The 23,582-nt window shown below is 30.1% G+C and overlaps 1 protein-coding gene across 3 annotated transcripts in view; it reads left to right on the top strand.

Annotated features, from left to right (window-relative positions):
* Positions 1 to 23,582, top strand: part of LOC142319837 (nucleolar pre-ribosomal-associated protein 1) — a 246,924-nt gene that overhangs the window by 85,056 nt on the left and 138,286 nt on the right. For all 3 annotated transcript variants that reach the window (XM_075357521.1, XM_075357512.1, XM_075357518.1), the window contains exons 10-13: positions 3,994 to 4,302; positions 11,394 to 11,706; positions 14,607 to 14,797; positions 22,893 to 23,096. In XM_075357521.1, the coding sequence (XP_075213636.1) occupies positions 3,994 to 4,302; positions 11,394 to 11,706; positions 14,607 to 14,797; positions 22,893 to 23,096 (1,017 nt within the window). The remainder of the gene's footprint in view (positions 1 to 3,993; positions 4,303 to 11,393; positions 11,707 to 14,606; positions 14,798 to 22,892; positions 23,097 to 23,582) is intronic.

Below are 23,582 nucleotides of genomic sequence, written 5' to 3'. Positions count from 1 at the left end.
TGATTTATTGCTGCACCTGTATATATATTTGTTATCTGATCTTCTAATAGAAGAGAAATTTATTAAGTGTTATACGTTTATGTCCTTGTATTTTCAGAACTGCTTACAAATTCTTCTAAGACAAATTGTTAAAATCTCAAAAATTGCATTATCTATGAAGAAAAAATGGAGCTAAAAAAAAAAAACATTTTTAGAAACACACTTAGGAGGGTGTAGAATAAAGACATTTTAAACTATAACTATAAACTATATTTTAAAAAGGTATAAGGTTTGTACAAAAAGTATCTGACCTTATGTTGTGAAAAAATAACTTATTTAGTGGATCCAGTCCTAGTCTCCTTTGAAGCATTCCCCTTGTGACTCCACACATTTAATGCAATAGTTCTTCTATTACGTTAAACATTTTTCATAGTCTTCTTTAGGAATGACTACCAGCTGTGATGTTTCATAAATCATGTTCTCCTAGCTTTTATGTCAAATCAGGGGCCTTTTAATTGCATCTTCAGCTTGAGGATCATCCAGAAATCACTAGGAGCCATGTCTAATGATGAGGAGCCTGGCTAACCTGAGGAATTCTACGCTTAATCAAAAAATTCTGGATTCTGATGAATGGATTGGTATATTATTATGATGAAACTGCTACTTACTTACATGATTCCTACACACCTGGACTCTTTCCCTAAACTGCATCATGAAGACAGTGCAGAACCTCCAGATAGTTCTGTTTGATGACATTTTGTGCTTCTGATGTGTATTGGTAATGTATAACTCCTTGTAGTAAAGGAAAAGTCATCTCTTTTAATTTGCTCGTCACTTGTCTTGCTTTTTCATGTTGTGCGTGAAGAACCTGGTGCATTCATCCGCTATGCTGATTGAACTTTGATTTCATGGTTGTATCTGTAACCTGAGGTTCATCATCTGTTATCCTGGTTTTATGGAAGTTAAAATCACTGTTTGTGCACTTCAGCATGTCCTGTGCAGCAAAAAAATAAATTTCTTTCTGTTGAAAGTGAGAATAACTTGGTACAAATTTGGCAGCCACTATGTGCAAGCCAAATTGTTTTCATGATCAAATTGCATACATTGTTAATGTCATTTAGATTTTGGCTTGCTGATGTCATACCAGTATGTCGATCTGTCAATCATTCTCAACTGAAGTTTGGCCACTCTGAAAATGGTTACTCCATTCTTCAATCTGTACAGCCCTCATAACGTTCTTCTCAAAAGCTTTCTTAAGCTTATTAATTGTTTTGCCTCAGCTATTATCAAGCTTTAGTCAAAATTTGATACAATAATGTTATCGATGCATTCTGTCATACAGAAAATAAGAATTCAAAAAACATCTGTTACATTAACACTCAGTAGCTACTGGACGAACAATAACTAAATGCTCTATAAGGTTACAAATCATGCATACTCATGTTCTCTGCATACTGATGCTATATTCTACCAGGTTTTTACCTCTTGCATTCAAATAATTTTTGAGAAAAAAAATGGTCAGATGGTTTTTGAACAAATCTTGTGTGTATTATATGGTTCTGTAACCATGTATTATGCATGAAAATTAGCAACAAAAGTTAAAATAATATATATCATTACTAGAAATAGTTTTTAAAATATTGACAGAAATATTTAAAGTATATTTGAAGATATAAATCTCTCTCTCTGCCTGCCTGCCTGACAGAGCTATTTTTTGTGTGGCTGCTATAATTCCAAGATCCCGTTTGCTAAAAGACTGAAATTGTCTGATATGTTCAAAAAGTATCATAGATTATTGCTCTTGAAGTGAAGTTTGTATATTTAAAATTGTATACTCTATTTGGTCTCAAAGTAAGCTCTCTAAGATATAGACTAATAGGTGGATACTCTAGGGTCTTTCATTTTCAGTGCAAAAAGTAATATTGCAATAAAACAAGAAGTATGTGTAATATCAGCCAACTTTTTTTTTGAAGCTTTTAACATTGTTGTGTTAAAAAAAATACTCATGTTGCCTCCACATCTTTGGTTGACATATCCAAGTCTATCAATAAAATTTTGTGTGGCTTTCACACAAATCAGCTTGAATTCCACTAATAATGTGTCGAATATTTGCTTTCATGTCATCAGTCGTTAGTGGTTTGTTGCTATAGACTTGTGACTTAACATAACCCCAGAGAAAGAAAGCCAAATCACATGAGTGCCAAATCACAAGAGTCAAATCACATGATCTTTATAGCCAGTTAACATTACCATTTCATGAAATTATTGAATCACCAAACTTTGGACGCAATAACTGAATTGATTCAACAACTATGTGGCATGCGGCACCATCCTTTTGAAACCACATGTCATTCAAATCAAAATTTTCCAAATTTTCAAACAAAAAAATCACAATTCTTAACTTGATGGCATTCACCATTTACTGTAACAGTAAATGTTTCTTGCTCATTGTCAAAAAAAAATTGCCCAGTGTTGCGATCAGCCCATAATCCACACCAAACAGTGATCTTTTCTGGATATAATCGTCGCTGTTGAATCATTTGAATCATCCCAAATATGGCAATTTTAGTTGTTTAAAAACCATCAAGCCAAAAAAGCCTTGTCTGAAAAGATGATTTTTTTTAATGAAATTTTGGAGGATCCACTTGAGCTGCTCTAGAGTCCAATCGGCAAACCATCTATGGAGAGAACGGGTCCTGTTGTTTTAATTTTTGAGTTAGTTGAATCTTGCATTGGTGTAGACCAATAATAATTTTTTTATTCCAAATTTTGTCATGTTGTTGTTGAAGAAAGGCTCAGTTCTTGTGAACATGAAACCAATAAATTTTGATTTTCACAAAAACTTGGGCTTATAGCAGGAATATTCTCTTGACACCTTGCATTTCTTTATGAATTTGTGTTTCGACATCTAGTAGAGAAAATTCTCTTCAGATTTCTTAACCAAATGATGAATTGTGCTTTTGTTGTATCTTAAATATTTTTAGTGCGTCATAAATATGTGCTTTTTGTAAATAAATATCACAAAGTGCATGATATGTAGCTGTACCCATTCTATATTTTGATAATAGATTTTTATGATTTATACATTGTTGAGGTGTATAGCGTTCCATGATATTTTTTTTCATAAACTACTGGAAACAAATGACACTTGAAAAACCAAAAAAAAAAAAAATTAACATCGCCTCCACAATGTCAGTTTTTTGTGCTCAGGTATAATGTTTACTAATAACGTTTATAAAATTATTCTACATGAATGGATTAAAACAATTTTAAACCAACAATAAATAAAATTATGTAAGTTCATATAATAGATTAGCCATTTGATTTAAAATTGTATCTTTATCTTTCATTCTGTGGGGTATAGTATTTTTTTAATGATGACTCATTTTAACTTTTGTAAATCTATTGATTATTCATTAAGGTGATTTATGTAAGTTTTCATTCATATCCCTTGGAATCATTGTATTCTCTCATCTATAGTTGTCATTAGTAAAAATTTTGACTATAAAATGTTATCATTGTTCACCAGATCAGAAGCATTCCTAAACTATGGAAATGATTCCTTACGTATATACATCTCTGACACTGGCTGTTAGTTTAGTAGCATAATGATTGGAAATTTCCACAGAGCATATTCTAGTGTGGCAAATTCCTACAATCTTAATTTTTTTATTTTAGTTGTTGACATTTATGATAAATTATGTTTCTGGTTTTTCTTACAAAAATTTACCTTTTCCTTATTAGTTATTGTAAATCATATTTCTCCAAAATTATTATATTGAACAACCTAGTTTTGATGTAGTATTATTGTCTTTTTCCAGGTTCAAGGATACTATTTTTTTTAAATGTTCAATTAGTGGTGTACTTATCATATTTTGTAGAATGCTGTCAAGGATTTTTTCAACTTAGTTTTCTATTTTCATTTCTTACATATTTATATTACATGCTTAGATCTTAATAAATATTGGAATAGAAACCAGTTTGAATTTAAGTGAGTTAATGTTTTTTTCCCAGTTTGGTCCAAAACTTGAATGGATAGTATCTGCTTGGAAAATGGGAACAAAAACTTCTGAAGAGATTACTCCATTATCGCTATTATCAAAACTGGATTACAACATACTTTTTGTTGAATTTATTTTGTTATTTTATAAACTTTCACCAGAATATTTTGATTCAGCACAAATTTGGTCTGATGATCTCATTAAGAGTTCACTGGTAGATTGCTCAAAAATCACAGATGAAACCAATCAAGAAAAGATTGCATTATTTAAATTAGAAACTTTAAAAATGGTTTCTGTTTTAAAAAAACTCAGCCCAACTGAGGTAAGTGTTTATTTTTCTTATCAATGTTGTATTTATATCTTTTCAGAGTAAAAAAAAATGACAAAGACAAAGCACTGGGACAAAGATAAATTATAACATTATAGATATAAGCCAGCTTTTAAAAACATTGTTCTTAAATTTCCTTTTTTTTATTGTTTCAAAAAACTACAAACAAATTTATATTTTTGACATTATTAAAAATCTAGGCTGATCATCATCTACTTGTTTTATGAGTTTACTAACACATCCTAAAGAGCCACATGATGTGACCTATTTTCCTGTATTAAGTACCTAGCAAATAAAAAAATATTCTGCATTCTTTTATTGAATGAGTAGAAGTGAAAAATAATATAACACCAAAAATTTGAACAATAGCATTTTATGGTCCCAGTGATTGTTAGTTTACCCACTAAAGCACTACTGCTGCTGTAGCATTACATATTAAAGAGAAAGTATGGTGATTGGCTAAAGTTTTGGATTTTGAGTTTTTGCGCCGATCAATGTTTCGCGACTCCCTTAGCCCAAAAAATTAAAAAGAACTTATGGAACTTTCCAGAAGGTACATATGAGTATATGTGTTAACCTGCATTATGATTTCTCTGGAATGGCTCAATATAAAACCTTTGAAAATGGCTCAAAAATGTTCTGTATAAATATGGGGCATTGATAGCATTAAATTTTGGACAAAATTAAAAAAAATAGGAGGGGTGGTCTTCGTCATTTTTAATTTTTTGGTTTTTGTATAATGGACATGAAAATTTAGCCGTAGTAGAATGAAAGTATTAATAAGTTATTTAAAATTCTATAGTTTTTAGTCAGTTGGATTTATGGATGAGGATGATATTAAGCATTATTTCTGAACAGTTTTTGCCTCTTACCTTAAAAACTCATTGATAAAAAAACTAAAATTTGACACAAACATGTGACTATATTTATGTTTCTGCTTTGGCTTGATTTTTGACCCCATCAGACAACAAGGGATTGTAGTACCTACATTTTTTGGTTTAGTTAATTATAATTTTTTTAGCTTTGTTGTTAACATTGCACAATATTGGGCTGATTTATTAAGGTAAATAATTAGTCTAATAAATAGACTTTTAAGCTGCAAAAACAAGGAGGCTGACCCATACATAAAAAAACTTTTTCTGTTATAATTTTCAAGATTGAAAATCCAACAAGATCTTGTATTAATGTGGACAGCATGGGAGTTTTCTTTAATAAAAGGGACCAACTTAAGGATTAACTTTTTCTTTTGAATTTTTGATATTTTCAAATATCAGAAATCTATTTTTCAACTTGTGGCTGTTAAAAATGTTATATGATGTAGCTGTCAAGCAAGGGATCAAATGGGATCCAAATTTTTTTAAATAAAATTTTTATATCCATTTTTAGCAATTATATTTCAAACACGTATAATGGTGATAATAAAAACTTCTTTAGGTCTAAGAGTTCAATTTGGACCTAAAATGTTTTTACTAAGACTTTTGATATCTTCTAAATTATACTTTTAATACTACATGATTTTTAAGATAAAAATATGTGATTAAGGGAATCAAATTGAACCCAAATTTTTTTATTGAAAATTTTTATATTTTACATTTGTCAAAATCTGCTTTCTGAACCCAGTCACCCAAACTGATAAAACTGCTATTTTTGCTATTATTATTTTAATTTTATCATTAATAGGAATAATTAGAGACTGGATTATATGCAACGTAAAAAGCTTGAAATATGCATGCAAATATTCATGAAAAATGCTTAAAATATGCATGAAAAGTATCAAAATATGCAACTTTAAATAATAAAAAAAGTAGTAATTTTTAGATCAAAATCAGCATACAATTAGTAAGTAGTTGAATAAAGTATTAATAAATTCGATAATTAACAATTATGTAACATTTTGTTACTTTTGTAAATGTAAACAATCTGATACTGTTCCAAATGTTCGATCATTCAAAATATTGATTGTGACTTCTATCATTCAAAATATTTTTATTAGTAGAAAAGGATCGTTCAACATCCACTGAGGTAACTGGGCAGTATTTGAATTTGGGTGCTATGTTAGCACTTATTGTTTCTGGCAAAAGTTCACCCATCCCATTAATAAAAATAAGCCAAGCCTGGTTTTAAAAAAACAAAGCCTGGGTTATTATTCAAAATATTTTCAAATTTTTCTTTAAGCTTACATGGGAATACCTCTGGCAATGCGGAGTTCATTTGGCGAATTTTATTTATTAACTGAGTAGATTCATTCAACTCTAAACCTTGGGGTTGAAGCTTTTTAATACTTGCAATTATGTGGGAAAAATGAGTGCTGATCACAGGTGTGTATTTTTTTATATTGAATATTGAATCGTTAAATGTTTCCTTGGACTGACAAACTGCCATAGTATCTGTGCTATTGAAGTTGTTCATTACACCTTTGATGGTCTCTTTGATGGTATGTTCATTGTAAAATAGTACAGCTTCAATCCATGTTCCTCATCGAGTTACCACGGGTTCGGGAGGTAAAGGCAATTTTTCTTTATAGGCCTTATTGCAAGCAGGTGCCTTAAGAAACACTTTCTTTGTTGATGAAATCAGTTTATTTACATTTCCAAACGTGGATCGTACTTCTTGAGCAAATCAATGTACTCCATGAGCAAAGCATGTCAGATGAATCAAATTGGGATAAAATATTAAGAGGGCTTTGGCTGCCTTTATCATGTAGGGAGCATCATCTGAGAGAAATATAAACACTCTTTCATCTTCAGAAGATTCAGAAAATATTCTTTTAATACTCGCAAATCGCGATCTTAGAATGATTTGTTTTTTCAAGGTCTTTGCAGGCCACCAAATAGGAAGAAGAAGACTAGTTTTAATGCACTGACAATTAAATTCGCACTGTAATGGTCACAGCTGTTGTAGTTTCATCAGTTGAAATCCAAATAATGCTATCCTTAAGTTCATTGTGTATTTCTTCCAGAACATGTGGGTAAATTGTTGGTATGTAATTTTTATGCAATGTTGATTCATGTGGTTTATTTTGATTCAAGAAATTTTTTTCAGAAATTCTTTGAAGGTTGGATTTGTAAGTTTTTGAAGAGGAATATTACTTGTAAGCAATGCTTCATATAAATTCATGCTAAGGTGGTTTTTTTATTTACCTTTGGAAGTGAAACTGCTACTTGCTGCTGTTTTAAGTTGTCATGGACCTTTCTTTTGCAATCCTGTAACATGAAGACCTGTCTTGACATGCTGTTCTATTTAAAACTTTTTTTTGTATGAAATATTTTTCTCGCTAATTCGACAATATACAACATTATTTCTGTCATATGTTAATGTTCCAGGATAGTCAGCTGTCTATGAACCTTTTTTTTCCAGTAGGCATGGTACACATTAAACTTTGCACAAATAAGTAAAATCTAAACTGTTGCAATGAGCGCATTAACAATAACATACGTAATTTAATTGCCTAGTGGGAGGAGTGCTGCATTAGGTGTGTGCGATGCAGAACGGTATTGTCTGTCCTTGTTTAGTGTGAGTCTGTGTTTTACTTGGCCTCATAATAATATTATCCTACCAAAACAATAGATGCACGATTACTAGATGCGCTCTAAGAGCCGTGCAACTTATTAGTCCGCCAAACCTATTGTTTTGACTGACTACAACGTAAGGTTTCATTTATTAACTAGGTATCCTACTGAAAAATATTGTAAATATAGCGAAAATATCATCATCACTAGATTTTAAGGAAATCATGCAGTAGCCGGATAGAATGGGCTTAATATGCAAATGCATATAATCCGGTCTCTAGTAATAATGATTATAATCATCATTAACTTATATTTAATAATATTCATAATTTATATTTTCATTTATTTTATTTAATAACTTAAAATAACTAAATATCGTTATTTATTTTTCGTTTGTAAAAGCCAAATAATAATATTTACAATATTTTATTTAAAATAAATAAATTGTACTTAGTTTTATGGAATTATTTACATTTAACAATTTAAAATGTAAAGAACAGTGCCAGGAAACTTTTTAAAAAAAAATATTTGCCAGTTTAAAAAAAAAATATGATGTCATTAGATTGTTTTATGCAGGATAATAACTTACATATTAATGGAGTGTACATTACTTGTAATGAAGGTGATGTACACTTTTTTTTTGATTGTTACTATATTGGTGTTCATTTTTACTTGCTCATAACGTGAGTATTGTAGAATTATGTGTGTACATTTGTTTACTTATTTGTTTGATAATTCCTGAAAAGATAGTGTAATTTTGAAAAGTACATTACATCATCAGTTTCTTGGTCAAGTTTGAAGTTGAGTCAGGTTTGACCTTGATAGAGTATGGGTTATTATGAAGCTATTTAATGGCTGTGGTTATTGCTTGAAACTGACAGTGCCCATTTTTTGTTTACTATAATATTATTTAATCATCTAAAAAAGTTGAACTCTTAAAATTGTTTCTGCTTCAAATCGGTTGTTTTATCTTTTGTATGGGTATTCTTGTTCAATTCAAAAATAAATATCTTTATTTACTTTTTAAGCATTTTGATTAATTAGTACATTTGTGTTGATGTTCCTTCCTGGTTTCCATATTTATTATTAATTAAAGCATTTCCACATTTTTAGAGCATGACGAATAAAAATTAGAAAAAAATTTAATAATTAAATAAAAATGAAAAATTATTACTATAATTATTATTTTAAATGTTAATGTAAGGTAACAGCAACAAAAATTGTATTGGAAAATACTGTTTCAGTTAGAATCTGAATGTGTTGTTTTTGGACATTTTGAGAAAAAATTATTACTTCATTACCAACCTTATTTTCTGTTTGTAAATTTATTCAGTGTTGCAGTCTATTCATTGTAGGATATTGCATCTTTATAGATTTTATTTTCACAATTAAAAACATTTTTAAAAGGCATCATATATATTAACATAAAAACACACTGTATAAAAACTAAATAAGCTCTACTGATACAAATGTCGATTATGAATGAAGTAGCTGAATTGCGAAGAAGGTGAATAATTGATCTTAAAATGATTGATTGATCTTAAAACTTAAGTTGTAGGTAAAGAAATAAGGCTATATTGGTTCTCTCAAACTGTAAATGCGTAAAATAGTGCAAAACATTTACAGCCTTTAAAAGAGAAAGACATGAAAATGACATAAAGTATCTTTATTTTAATTATGATATGCAGTGAAAGATTACTTTCAGAAACATTAATTATTTAATATAATTTAAAAAAGTCAGCAAAAGGTTACATAATTTCCTAGCTTTACCCTTGACAAATTTTTATTTTTCAAATATACCTTAGAGTTTTTAATCGTAACCCTTTTAGTGCCAATCTTTTTTGTGATTACCTTGTAAAAATTGCCAGAGATGCTTTTATATGAAGTACATGGTTAGACAAGAATAATCATATCTTATGGTTTTAAACTTTACATTAATTTATTCAGAATACATCAAACAATGATATCTTGTTGGATATGCAACTATTTTCAAAGAAAAATTTATAAAAAATGAAAAATATTCTACTTACAGAAAAGTTAGTTTTTTTCTCATTTTTAGTCCTTCAGAGTGGTAAAAGAAAAATATTTACACAATATCAACTGGTCTACTAAAAAAAAGTATTTTTTTACCTATACACAACTTTTCAGTGTAATATAAGTAAATTAAGTAATTTCAATGTTATAAGTAAATTTTTAAAATATTAAAAAACCCTAAATGAAACACTTAATTAACGATCTGAAGTGTACAGAGATTTTGGAAATGTTCTAAAATCCATATTAATGCACTATTTAATTCAATTCTATTCTCCTGTCTTACCTCTGAGTAAAATAAAATGCATAAAATAAAATAAACAAAATGCACGGTTAAAATAAACAAAAGACAAATGACAGCATGACTGTAAACAAACAAGCAACGCCGTTACAACTTATGAAGCTGCCAACATTACTGGTTGGTCAACATGGGATTTAATTATGTTTTATTTTTAACTAAACTGCACATATATGCTTTTGACATTTTTTTTAACCTTGACCACCATTAGGTATTGCTTCAGAGGATGAGATGAATGATTTGCAGTGTGTGTGAAAATGCCATGCCTGACCGACCGGTAGTCGAACTTGGAACCTCCGGATGAAAGGCTGAGATGCTACCATTTGCGCTATGGAGGCTGGCACTTTTGAAATTTAATTTATCTTTTACAGAAAATATTCTTCTACTACACAAAATATTTCTAAACAGTTAGTTTGTATTTTTAATTTAAAAAAACCTTTTTTGAAATGTCCATTCAAATGAATGCTGGCAATTTTTGCATAATTTAAAGATGTCTCTTTGATTGGATGTTGGCATTAAAAGGGTTAATGACCTAATTATCCAATATCTAGAGTATAATTGGAAAGAAAATCAAAATGTTAAGTAAAAAATTTCTACGATTTAAATAGCCTCTTGATCAGATGATGTTTTTACCTTAAAAAATTATGCAGTACCTAAAATTGATAAAAAATGGTAAAATATTTTTTGGTTTTCACTTTGGTCTCCTTGACTAAATGAAAATTTGATGATCAAAATTACACTGCCAAAAAAAAAAAATAATAAAAATCTTTATTAAAAATATGTGGGTTACATTTGAATCCCTTGCTTGGCAGCTACTGCATATAACATTTTTCATAACAGTGTCAACTTGAAAAAAAAACAAAAAAAATGATAAAATATCAACAATTTTTTAAATTCTTAAGTCGGATTTTTAAAAAGTTTTTTTGTTACATTAATTGTCAATTCTCAAATATACACATTGTTGTGATGGGTAGAATTCTGTAGTTTGTATAATTGGAAAAGTCATTCATCATTAAATCAGTTGAACTATTTAAACTTGTTAAAACATTTTTAAACACCGTAAGATGAGTCTTTTAAAAATGGAAAAAGAACACTGCTTTGCTGGTTTCAGTGTTTTTTTATTTTAAATGTAATTATAATCTTGTCAGAAATTGTAAAATACATTTACTGATTATAGCATATTGTTGAAAATATTATGTATACTTGAGATTAATTTTATATTATTCTAATTTTTGTCTTTGTTTCAGGAAGCATTTGGTGTTAGTATTCAAATGTTAACAAAATTGATGGAAACACATCTGAAAGCAGAAGGAAAAGTCGTGTTGGAAAGGTTGCTACTCAGCACTGGTTTTATGGAAGGTGTAGAAGATGAAGTAGAGATATGGCAGCATTGCCTGACAAAAGAAGGGGTGAATGATTCAGTTATCACCTTTTTTCAAGATATTATTCAAGAAGCATCGTGTAATATAGCTGTTCATTTCAAGACTATCACAGATGCTTCTAATGAAGCTGTGGCTTATCATGGCCATGCAAAATCAAATATTGATGACCTCATAATTAGTGAGTAATATTTATTTATTGATTAGTGATAAATATATTGCAATATTTATCTTCAGTAATAATATTTATACTAATGGAACATTTTTTTTTGTTGCCAAAATTGACCAGATTTGAGATCTGAAACTTATCAATGAAAAGCTTAGGTACTTCTATACTGACTTGAAAGTCACCATTTACTATGGTCATTGAGTAATTTTATTAGTAAATTTTTATTTCTTCATCTCTTACCATGCAAGTAGGAGATATTATGGATTGAGACTGCAGTTGAGTCCTTCATGCATTGAATCCTTCATGTTCCTTGTCACCTATTGCTAACACTCATGTTGTGTTTGTTTTATTATTCCGCTACTAAGTCATATTTATTCATCTGTGTATTTAATTGATAGATACTTAATTTGAAGATAATTTATTGATTTTGATAGTGGTATGTATTTTTGAAACATAACTCTGCTTAAATTACCAAAATTATACGATCATGTTGTGTGATTTAATAACCTTTGTATATGGTACAAATTCTCTGATTATTTTGAGAAAATGGGAATTTTTGCTGAACGCAATTTTTGTTGTTATTTAAAGATCTTGTAAAAATTTAAGTATAATGTAAGGTGGAAGATGTTAGTATATGAACAGTAGCTATTTCATAAACAACATTACAGGATGCAGTATTAGTTCCTAGATTAATTTTAAGGATACCATAGAAAAACAAAGCAGTTTATTACATCAAATTTCCATCGTATTCCTTTTTCCTAATCCTTCCCTTATCCTTTATTCCTTCTTCCTGGAGAATGTGCCATGGAGTTGGGTCTGCTATGTCGGTTCCATCTGTAACACCAAGTGTTTAGCTGCCAATACAGTCTGGTAACTGACAATACAGTCATTTCTTTATTGGAGCCTGCTAAGGTAGTGACTATATATGTGACTTCATTCTTATTAAAAGAATGAAGTTAGATCATTTTGTTTACAGTTGGTACAATAGGAGGAGACTAGGTTAGGAGGTACAATGTAAATATTAAAGATGTGAATTGTAACAAATGTTATAACTAAACTATCAGTCCTGAACAGAAAGAAATGGAGAAGTGCATCAAACCAGCGAACAGCTGATGAAAAAATGAAGTTCCGGAGTATTATAGAAGTGACCAATGTCTGCAGCCAAGGAATAAACTGCACTTACACTGTTGTGTTTATTAGCACCATTGAATCTCAGTTTTAGCACAGTGTCTCAACTTGTCCGGCAGACAATACGTTGCAAGATATTAATAGTTAATAGCATTATGACAAATAGGATGTTTATTTTAATTTTAATTAATAGGATGTTTTTTTATGGAAGTACTTCTTGGAATTATTATCTGAATCTTATAAGTTTGTTTAAAAAATTAATAGACTTTCAAACCTATTTGGTTATTTTAGTGACGTGTCATTTTACAACTGTTGGTTGATTGTTCAACCAGACCAACCACTGGCTGATTGATTAAATCAGACTTGATTTTAATGATTGTTCACAACTATTGTACTGTGACATTTTTTTGTAGTCTTTTTAACATCTGTTGATTAGGCTTATTCTAAAATTTTTATTGACAGGCTGTTGAAAATGAAGCTGGTCGCCATGGCAACATGAACTGGTAGCTTCTGAGATAGTACCCTCTAATAACTACCAGCTGTTTATAATCTTATTGTATGATTGTCTGCTGCACAGTGCTGGTAAAGTAGCAGTTCATGAAGCAAAAATTTTTTTTACTCACTATGAGATGCATGGCACAATTTAGGATCTTGTAAATGGAATGATATAGTGCTACTGAAACCTATTTATCATGTGTATTTTTAATATTTTTATGAGGATCAGTGCTGTGAGGGATTATACTTAAAATTTGATGAGGGATTCATAGGTGTGCGTGGCAAGAGAGATGCGTAGTCCCAGTTTGCAGGTTTCACAAAGGCTTTACTTGAACAGTTTAGGTGGAGATTCTGAACTATCTCCTTACATCCTGGTTTTGGCAATAAGCAACATTCCTCTCTTCATCAAGATAAACGTCTGGCTGGCTCCCCATTGTTTTGAAACCTCATAGAGCTCAATAACTCAACCAGTTAATGTATGATGGTGGGATTAATAATTTGATTGGTATACTTATAAAAAAAAAAATTAAATATATGTATGTATGTAGTGTATTAATGTTTGTATTCATATTTAAAGTGTTTTTAATTTTTTATGTCCTTTCCATCCATGTGTTTTTGTATATCAGTAAATAATGTTGTCTTGTACTTTTAACTGTAATATTTTTATCTTTGATAAGGAAAATGTATTATGTTCAAGAAAAATTATAAAAATGGAATAGAATCATTCCACTATGAATATTCCAGAATAGTCATAGACTATTTTCTGTACATGATTATGATTGTGCTAGCTAGGTAGTGGAAAGATTGACAGGTGTGCAAAGGAAAATATATGTATTCATTATCATTAACCGAATAAAGGAAATCAAATTACAGTTATGTTGACATATAAAAATAATACTTAAAATTTAAAACAAAAATTAACAAAAAAGGGTTCTAAAATATTAAACTATATGAAATTATTCCTAAAATAATATTAGTATCAGCAGAATGGAATTAGATATGTTTTAACGTAGAAGACTGGGTCAGGTTAAAAGTGAAATATGAAAAATTATAAAGATAGTGTTGGGAGAGTGGATTGGACAAACAAGAATAAGGTTGTTCAGTCATATTAAAAATATTAATGATGATGATGATGATGAAATGATACTTAAGGAAATTTCTGTTACTGCCTTGAAGAAAGTAACAGAAAAAGTAAAAAAAATACTTTGGTTTATTTTATATATAGATAAAATGTAAAATTATATTTTATAATTATATTATAAATATATATTATATTTGTTTTATTGCAGTGGTTGAAGAGGAACTTGAGGACAATAAAGTACACAGATGTAATATTATACCAACTCAGCAGAGTATTAGTCCACTTATTCCTGCAATGTTAAAAATTATTAGCAATAAAAATTGGTTGAAAAAAGATGTGCATAGTGAAGAAAAACAAAATTTTGTCACAGCTGTATTAATTCATTGCTTACACCGGCAGGTATGATTATTTTCTTCATTTTATTTTTGTAGTTGTATTTATTTTTGTTTCAATTTTCTGTTAAATTAGTCATTTTTTGATAGAAACTATTTGGCTATTTATTTTTACCATTTTCATATGACTAGTAAAAATCTATATTCTACCATCTAACACATTCACTGTTGGCTTTTCATCGGTGTATTAACCCTCCTTGCTGATTTTTTTTACTCAAGAATACTAGTTGTCAAAATTTATGTCTTGGTATAAAAAAGTTTTTGAAAACCCTGAAAAAAAAATGATAATGCACTAGTGTATGGTGTGCACAGGAGACAAAAAAGCACTGGATTTATACTGTCTATGATAAACACTTGCTCGTGTGCGGTTGAGCGTATTCATAAATTTCTTACTTTTTCATGCTGGCAATTTATGTTAATTAATTTTCTGGTCTTTTAATTAGATAAAAATAATTTATTTCTTCATTTTATAAAAAAAGAAAGACGTAAGTTTGTAGATTTTATGTAAAAAAAGTCTGTTAAATATTTACATGAAATAAATCCTCAATTTATTCATATATCAGTAATAAATTTAGAATTTTTTAATTTACTTTTGTTTCAGTTAGATTAATTTACAGTTTATTTTCATCTGACTTCAAGTATCTTCTGATTTGTATATGACCTGAAAATTAATTTTTACGTTAACTCTGCTGAACATTTTAGAATATATCTGAGAAACACCTAAAATAAATATATTATTTATGTTTTAAACACGTAATGAAATAACACATTGTATATTTTAATGTCTTTATTTAAAAGAATTATAATAAAGTTTAAAATATTTATGAAATGTACATTTTATTATAATTATATATACATACTCGCCAAAAAGTATTAATTTAAAATGAAAGTAATAATATCGATATATAATTATAAAATAAAAGTTAGACATAATTGTCTAATCAATACTAACTGGAATACAAATAATTTATAAATATATCTATCTACTTTCAAAAGTGATGAAAGTTCATATAAATTTAAAATTCCACCAAAAAAAAAAAACTCGCTTCAACTATGAATGCAGTGCACAGTAACAAAATATAAACATTTCTGATATCTGAACATATGATTTGAGTCAAAAGTAACATGCTGACCTCTACCGGTACAGTTAGAAAAGCAGCTGTACTACCAGCGCATGTATGCGTGGCCAGAAGGTTGCATGTTTGTATAAACCATGTGTCTGCAAGTGCTTGGCACTGAACGTGTTATTAACGTTTATCTTTCACTGGAAAGGGAAAGAAAAATTTCTCAGGGGAGAAAATAATGCATAGGTATAAATGGCATACTCATATAGTCTGAAAATGAGGAAACAGAACTTGGAAGTTGGAATAAAATATTGATATGGAGCAGGATAATTATTATGGAAAGTAAGATTCATTCATTCATTAATTTATTCATAGTTTTCTGCCATTAGAGCAGGTCCTGTCACGGTTGTTGGCTCTCCACCTTGTGTATCCTTCTCTAACCTCTTTGTTTCAGCATATTTTCCCTTTTCCATAATCCCATCCATCATTTGAAATCTCTTCCTTTCTTTTCTTACATTCACCATGTCTTCTATCACATACACTAACTAACACCTTCTCATATAATGTCTTAGCCAGTTCCTTTTCCTATATTCAAACTTATTTAGCATTTTCCTGTTCTCTGATTCTTTATAATACTTAATTTGCTAAATGGTCTTGCCATCTGACATTTATAATCGGTGCTACAACCACATCTCAAAAGCCTCAATTTGTTTTCTGTCTGCCTCTCTCATCATCCACGTTTCTACTACAAAGAGCATCATACTCCAAATAAAACGTTTCATTAATCTCTTCCCTAATGCTAAGTTTAACTTTCCATTTATCAGTCATTCCTTCTTATTAAATATCTGCTTATTTCTTGATGTTTGTGTTTTAATTTCTACAGTGCATGTCAGGTCATCAATTATAAAGCTCCCTGGGTACTGAAATTTCTTTACGTGCTTTAAAATTGATTTCCTTTCTTAATCTCAGTCCTTTCCTCTTTTTACGTAATACCGCACATTTTGTCTTCTTTTTGTTGATCCTTGTACCTTGATTTTTGCAAGCTTCATTTAAGTCTTCAAGTATTTCATTTAGTTTACTTAGGGTCTCCGTCAGTACTGCCATGACATCAGCAAAATGTATATATTCTATTCTATTCTTCCCCCCTCGATCTTTACCCCTCTTATCCCACTCAGGCAGCATTAAATTATTTCTTTTAATTATTTCAGTGTTTGTGACATGCCGCATCCCTGCCTTGCTCACCTTTCAATCCCTATTCTTCCTGTCATTTCATCTCCTACCCTCACTTTTATTCTCTGGTTGTAGTACAGCTTTTTTATTAATTGGCTCTCTTTCCAGTCAACTTCCTTTTTTCCAAAATTAGAAGTAATTTATCCCATTTTATTCTGTCAAACGCCTTTTGTAGGTTGACAAATACAACATCTACAGCTCTTTGTGATCCTTGTTTCAACACCTCTTCTAAACCCATACTGTTCTTTCTCAATACTGCCATCCAGTTTATTGTATATCCTTTATTTGAACTTTTAATAGTAACTTAGGTGCATGTGATATTAGGCTAATCGTTCTATGTTCTTCACACTTATTTGTATTTCTTTTATTTTCTGTTGGTACCATTATTCTATCCCGGAAGTCCTTTGGCCATTTTTCTTCTTCAAGTATTCCATTGCATAGATCTAGTGATAACAATTCTCCTGCCTCCAGTGCTTTGAACAGTTCAATTGGTATTTTATCACGTCCTTCAGCTTTTATTTTTCCCATCATTTTGATTGTCTCATTTATTTCACTTTTTAATATATTGTACCCTTTTTGATTTTCATGAACTTTGTACTCTTCTTCCACTCCCTTATCCATTTTTCTCGGCTTTTCTCCTAACGCATATAAATCCGCATTGTATTCTTCCCATCTTCTTTTTATTTTCTCTTTCTCATTAAGTGATTCCCCATCCTTTGCCTCTGTCTGTTACATTTTCTTCCCCTGTTTCTCTTCAAAATCTATTTTTGATGCTTCTTTATACATTAGCTCATACCGCTCTTCTTTTTCCAAATTTTCTATCTCTGTACATTTTTCCTTGAGCCACTTTTCCTTAGCTTTCTCAGTTTCTCTTCTTAGTTCATTATTCAACCTTCTATACTTCCTTCCACCTGTTGTTTGCACATTTTTCCACTTTCTCCTTTCATTCATCTTGTGTAACACTTTACTTGTAATCCACTCTTTTTCATATTCTGTTCCTGTTTTTAAACCCTATCGTTTCTTTTGCTGTTTCTTTTAAACTCTTCTTAATGTTTATCTACTTATCATCTGCATTACTTGGTTTATCTCAAATTCTTATTTTTTCCAATATCACTTTTTCATTTCCTGTTCCCTTAGCTTCTTCAAATAATAGTAATCTCTTCTCCTGCCACTCTGTATTTTCTTGAGCCTAATGATCACTTCTGCCGCAACTAGATTGTGATCTGGATTTATATTTGCACCTGTATAAGCCTGTATAAGAATAATACATTCTTTAAACAATTTCTAAATCTTATTTGTATCATATTATAATCAATTTTATATTTTTCTCCATTCATGATGCCCACATTTATCTTCTTTTATGATTTTCAAATAGAAGGGTTTCCCGACACTAATTCCTTCTCCATGCAGTATCTAACCAGTCTTTTTCTTCTTTCATTTCTAATTCCTAGACCATACTTTCCCACTCCTTTGTCTTTTCCCTTCCCTCTGCAACCACAGCATTCCAATCACCTAGTATCACTACACATGTTCCCTTCTTTTCTTTCCCAATTAACTCTTCTATCCTTTTGTAACACTTCTACTAACTCATCTGTGTGCTGAGTGGTTAGCATGTATACTTGAATTACTGCAATATCTTCTCCCTTTATACTCATCATCATCACCCTTTCATCAACACAACCCTTAATACTTTTACTACGAGTTTCTTATTTATCAGCATATCTACTCCGTTACTACCATACCTTTCTGCCCCTGCAAAGTAAAACTGGAAATTCCTGCTTGATATCTCTCCATTTCCTTTCCATCTCATTTCATTCATACTGAGTATGTCTAAGTTATTTTTTATCGTCTCTTTGCATTCTCAAGTTTTCCACTTTGTAGTAGTATTGAGCCATTCCATGTTCCAATTCTTATTGTTTTTTTCTTTCCTTTATAAGTTTTCTTTGTCTGAAAAGTAAGATAATGGTTACAATTACACAAAGGATGGTCGGGAAAAGATAAAATTACAAGGAGAGGAATTGGAAGCAGTAAGTTCAATACTTGAAATGTGGTATGTAGGAGTTACCAGACAAATTCAGCAGGAGGGACAGCACAGAAGAGAGGCAGGTTCAATAAAAGTGTCAGAAAAAACAGTTTCATGAATTCCAGGATTTTTAAGTAATGTAAGGTGGGGTAGTATAAAAATTTTTTTTCTAATACTAACAAATGAGGCAGAAGCATGATTTCATACGAAAAGAACAGTAAGATTCAAGTAGAAATACTTTAATTGATTAGGCAAGATTGGATTAGGTTAGAAATAAAGAAGTATGGAAGTGTCTGAGAGTAGAACTTATGGGGTATGTTAAAAAAATATAGCTGAGAGATAGATTTCATTGTTGTTATAAGTAGGTATGGAAATAGTGGCTAAGAAAATGTTGAAATATGTGGTAAATAATAGAAATTACTTGGTTGGTCAAAAGGTAGAGCAATTTGATAAGTTAAAAATGTTGACTGTTACTGTTAGGGCATTTTAATTAGAATGTTGGAAAGAGAAAATAGAAGACACTGATTTACTATCCTGTTCACGAGTGTAGTTAATCATTTGATCGTATGTGAGTGTTTAGCATAGCTCTATGTAATGAGTTTTTCTGCTGAAAAATTTTATTTTTATTCAAACATATTACACAAAGGAAATTACTTTTTGTAATTAATTATATTGCTCTGAAAGGCCAAACCCCAGTCAAATGTCTTTTGAAAGTGCCACAGAAATTTCTGTTGGCTCATTTTCATTTTGGATATGAAAAAATATGTGAATTAAATGATCAATCGTAATTAAATGTAGAGTAAATTTTCTTCCTAAATATTCTTTTCACTAAAAATACCTAGATGTGCAGGAATGTTCATAATTTGTTCCTTGTTATTTTTTATCAAAATTATAAAAAGTATTCATACTGACTTGAGTAACAAGTCTGAACAGTCTAATTACAAAGTAATTTATATATTATAGTCAGCTGAAATTTCCCAATCACCGTTATTGGTTTGAAATAAAAATATTATGCAAGCTCAAAACTATGAATTGCTAAAAATTAAAATTTATTTTAAAAATCATTACGACATATTAACTGTGGCCTGTTAAAAACCATTATCAGTGATGTTTACCCATATACAGTTGATTTCACAAATTAATGGAAGACATATTATAAAAATGCAATGCCTGTGTTATCTTTTATAAATTAAAATTTAGTTTTACAGTATTGTGTAGAGTCCCATTGTTTAAAGAAATATTTAGAAAGAAAAAATGTTGTTAAAAATAATGTTCTATACCAGGGGTGGCTAACTTTTCTGTATATAAGATCGATTTTTTATCTTAAAAGTGTGTCGCGATCGACTTGTTGTCATAGGCGTAGTCTAAGGGGGAAGAAGGGGTGTGAAATGAATACTATGTTTATACACTGTGTTTCATTATAAGGTGCATTCCAGTGAGGTATGGGTAGATAAGTAAAATATATTATTTTTTAAATCACTTATTACGTTTTCAAGATATAGGCTCATGAAGAAAGTAAATTTCCAGACCCAACTTTTGATAGCAGCATTCTGTACATGCAGTACCTAAAAAATTAGATTTTCTGACACTTTTTCAAGATAGATTTTTACTAACTTAAATTGCAATTTAATTTTTTTATCAACTGCAATGTATAAGTTGTACTATTTGTTCGTAAATATGAAAAAGTTGTTATAAAAATGCACACTATGGCTGATTATGCACACTATTGATTTCAATATTTCACTTTCGTGTTTTTTTGGGTCAGGAAAGTTTATAATGAAAGAATAATTTGATTTACTTTTTGCTAATCTATCAATAGCTCACTGAGTACACCTCGTACTGAAATAAAGATATATGGCTTATGTATCTACGTAAAAAACTACAACAATTATTTAAAGGGTCAAAAAACTCACGTCCAGGGGAATTATATAAACATGGATAATTATTAACAATATTTATTAATTCAAAGTAGCTACAGATAAAGACAGATTTAGAATTTACTTTGTTGCCTTAACATTAATGGGAAGACTGAGTTTGAATGTCTCTAACCAAGGATTCATAATTAGGTGTATATCCTGACAAAGATAATAATAATGAGTCTTCAGTATGGGAATCAGTCAGGACAGAACGTTGTTTAGTCTTTGTTAGCTTCAAGTATGAAAATGCCGATTTGCATAGGTATGTAGATCCTAAACAAGAATAGATATATTCGCTACATTTGGTGATACTGGGATATTTTTCTCGGTTGACATATTTCCAAAAATCTTCTTCAAATTTTCTGGCTTGTAAGATTAAGTCAGTTTGTAAAATTATAATTTCATTTTCTAATGCCCTTTGATCCATATGAGATATGTCTGAAATTTTTTTGCTAATGCATTTCACACAATCTTTTTTAAAAGGAAAAGATATAAATTCCACAATTTCTTTTAATTTTTTCAATATCCTGGAATCTTACCTCAAAATCTTCAGTTACTTTTTGGATTTCCACGACGTATTTGTCGATCTTATAATTAATATTTTTATGTTTTTGTAGGTTATCTGCCATATTTGGAAAATGATTCAGATTATTTTGTTGCAGATCTTCTATTAGCAAAATTAATTTTGTTTTACATGCATCTATGCAGCTGATCATATCAGTTACTGTTTTATTTTTACCTTGTAATTCTAAATTTAAATGACTTAATATTGAGGTAAAATCGGTAAGAAATGCCAAGTCACTAAGCCAAGTTTCATCATTTAAATTTTCACAATTTCCATCTTGTTCATGAAGAAAATTTATAATTTCAGACAATAAATCATGAAATCGCTATAGAAATTTACCTCTGCTTAGCCATCTGACATCGGCATGTAGTAATAATTCGGGTTGGCCTTCATCGAGGTGCAGTTAAAAGATTTTAGTATAAGTTTGAGGGAACTTTCTCGAATTGAATTAACAATTTTAAATACTATGTTCATTACCTCTTTTGTGTTTAGTCTCTTGCTAGCTAACACTTGCTGGTGAATTATGCAGTGATAGCTCAAAAAGGCTGGGAATTCATCTTCATTTCGACATAGGGTTATAAATCCATTTCTGCTACCTATCATTGCAGCTGCGCTATCTGTTGTTATACTAACTTAATACTAACTGATATTTTTCATTGGGAAAATCATGTGTGCAGTATTTTAGGACAAAAAAGAAGCTTTGCTTGTTGGTTTCTTGCCTTGAGAGTATACAATCAATAGTGATGTTTATTGCAAAATGCTGAAAAAATTGTGTCTTGTGATCCAGAACATTTGATATGGGTTGCTTACCTGGGATGTTATGTTGATTCACAATAATGCTCACCCAAAAACTGTCACCACGGTGCAATGTCTTCTCATGACCTTCAGCGGGAAACAGTTTGATCATTCTCCTCCCACGGTACAACCTATACCTTGCACAACTACTATTACAGGTTCCTTTGTCATAAAAACTTCCTTGCCGCATCATGTCAAAAAGTTCCATGACAGCAATGAGGTTAAACAAGTTGTATTGGAGAGATGAGCATTACGGCCAACATCATTCTGTGATGAAGGGATACAGCCTCTGGTGCTCCACTGTAAGTGGTTCAGTAATAGTAAGAACTAAATAGAAAAATAGAATAAAATTTGTACTTCAAAGAACAAGATTGTTACATGAGTATGTTCTTTTTTTAATAGCCCTTCAAAACTTACTTTTTGAATAACCTGTTGTATTTAGCACAAATATGATTATTATTGCTTAGTTATTGAATTGTAATTTTTTTATGATACTTTTATTTTTACAGATGTATCCTGAAAGGTTGCATAAAGTTATTAAGAAAGTTTTAATTGGATCAGCTTTTGCACCCTGCAGTTACATTGCTAGTTGGAATGAACCAGGTGTTAGTCCACATCCTCTTACTTTTGTACCATTTCACTCCAATTCCATTGAATCAAAACTTTCTAAATTTTTCCTGCAGCAGGGAAAGTCAACCAAGCTGGCAAATGAGGTTAGTTCAGTTGCACTATTTACGAAAAAATTATAAATTTCTTTGTGATGTGTGTATTTTATTTGTTCGTACATCTCTCTGTTTGTATTATCACCAATAATTCCTCGTAGGATGTAACTATTTTAATTTGATGTGAATAATTATTTGACAATAAATGTAAAATAATAAAATTTAATCTCTGCTGTTTATTTTGTAATCTAAGAAAATAGTAATCCCTGTTTTAGAATCTTAATATTGTTTTGTATTATGTAGGTTAATTGAAATTCAGTTGAACCATTTTGATCAACCACACAAGGAAGAAGATGTAGGATATTATGATTAATGTTTAATCAGTATCGACACTAAAATTTTACTCTTGTAAAGGCCCAGAGTATCTCGGTGGTGACCATTTTTTTTAACATAATATTGGTTTCAAAATAAAGTGGACATCTGGGATATGAATATATTATTTTTTCCACAAATCAAAAATTAATCTAAACTAAGATT

The sequence above is a fragment of the Lycorma delicatula genome, chromosome 1, assembly GCF_047948215.1.
Source record: "Lycorma delicatula isolate Av1 chromosome 1, ASM4794821v1, whole genome shotgun sequence".
Taxonomy (NCBI): domain Eukaryota; kingdom Metazoa; phylum Arthropoda; class Insecta; order Hemiptera; family Fulgoridae; genus Lycorma; species Lycorma delicatula.
This window is presented reverse-complemented; position numbering and strand designations above follow the sequence as displayed.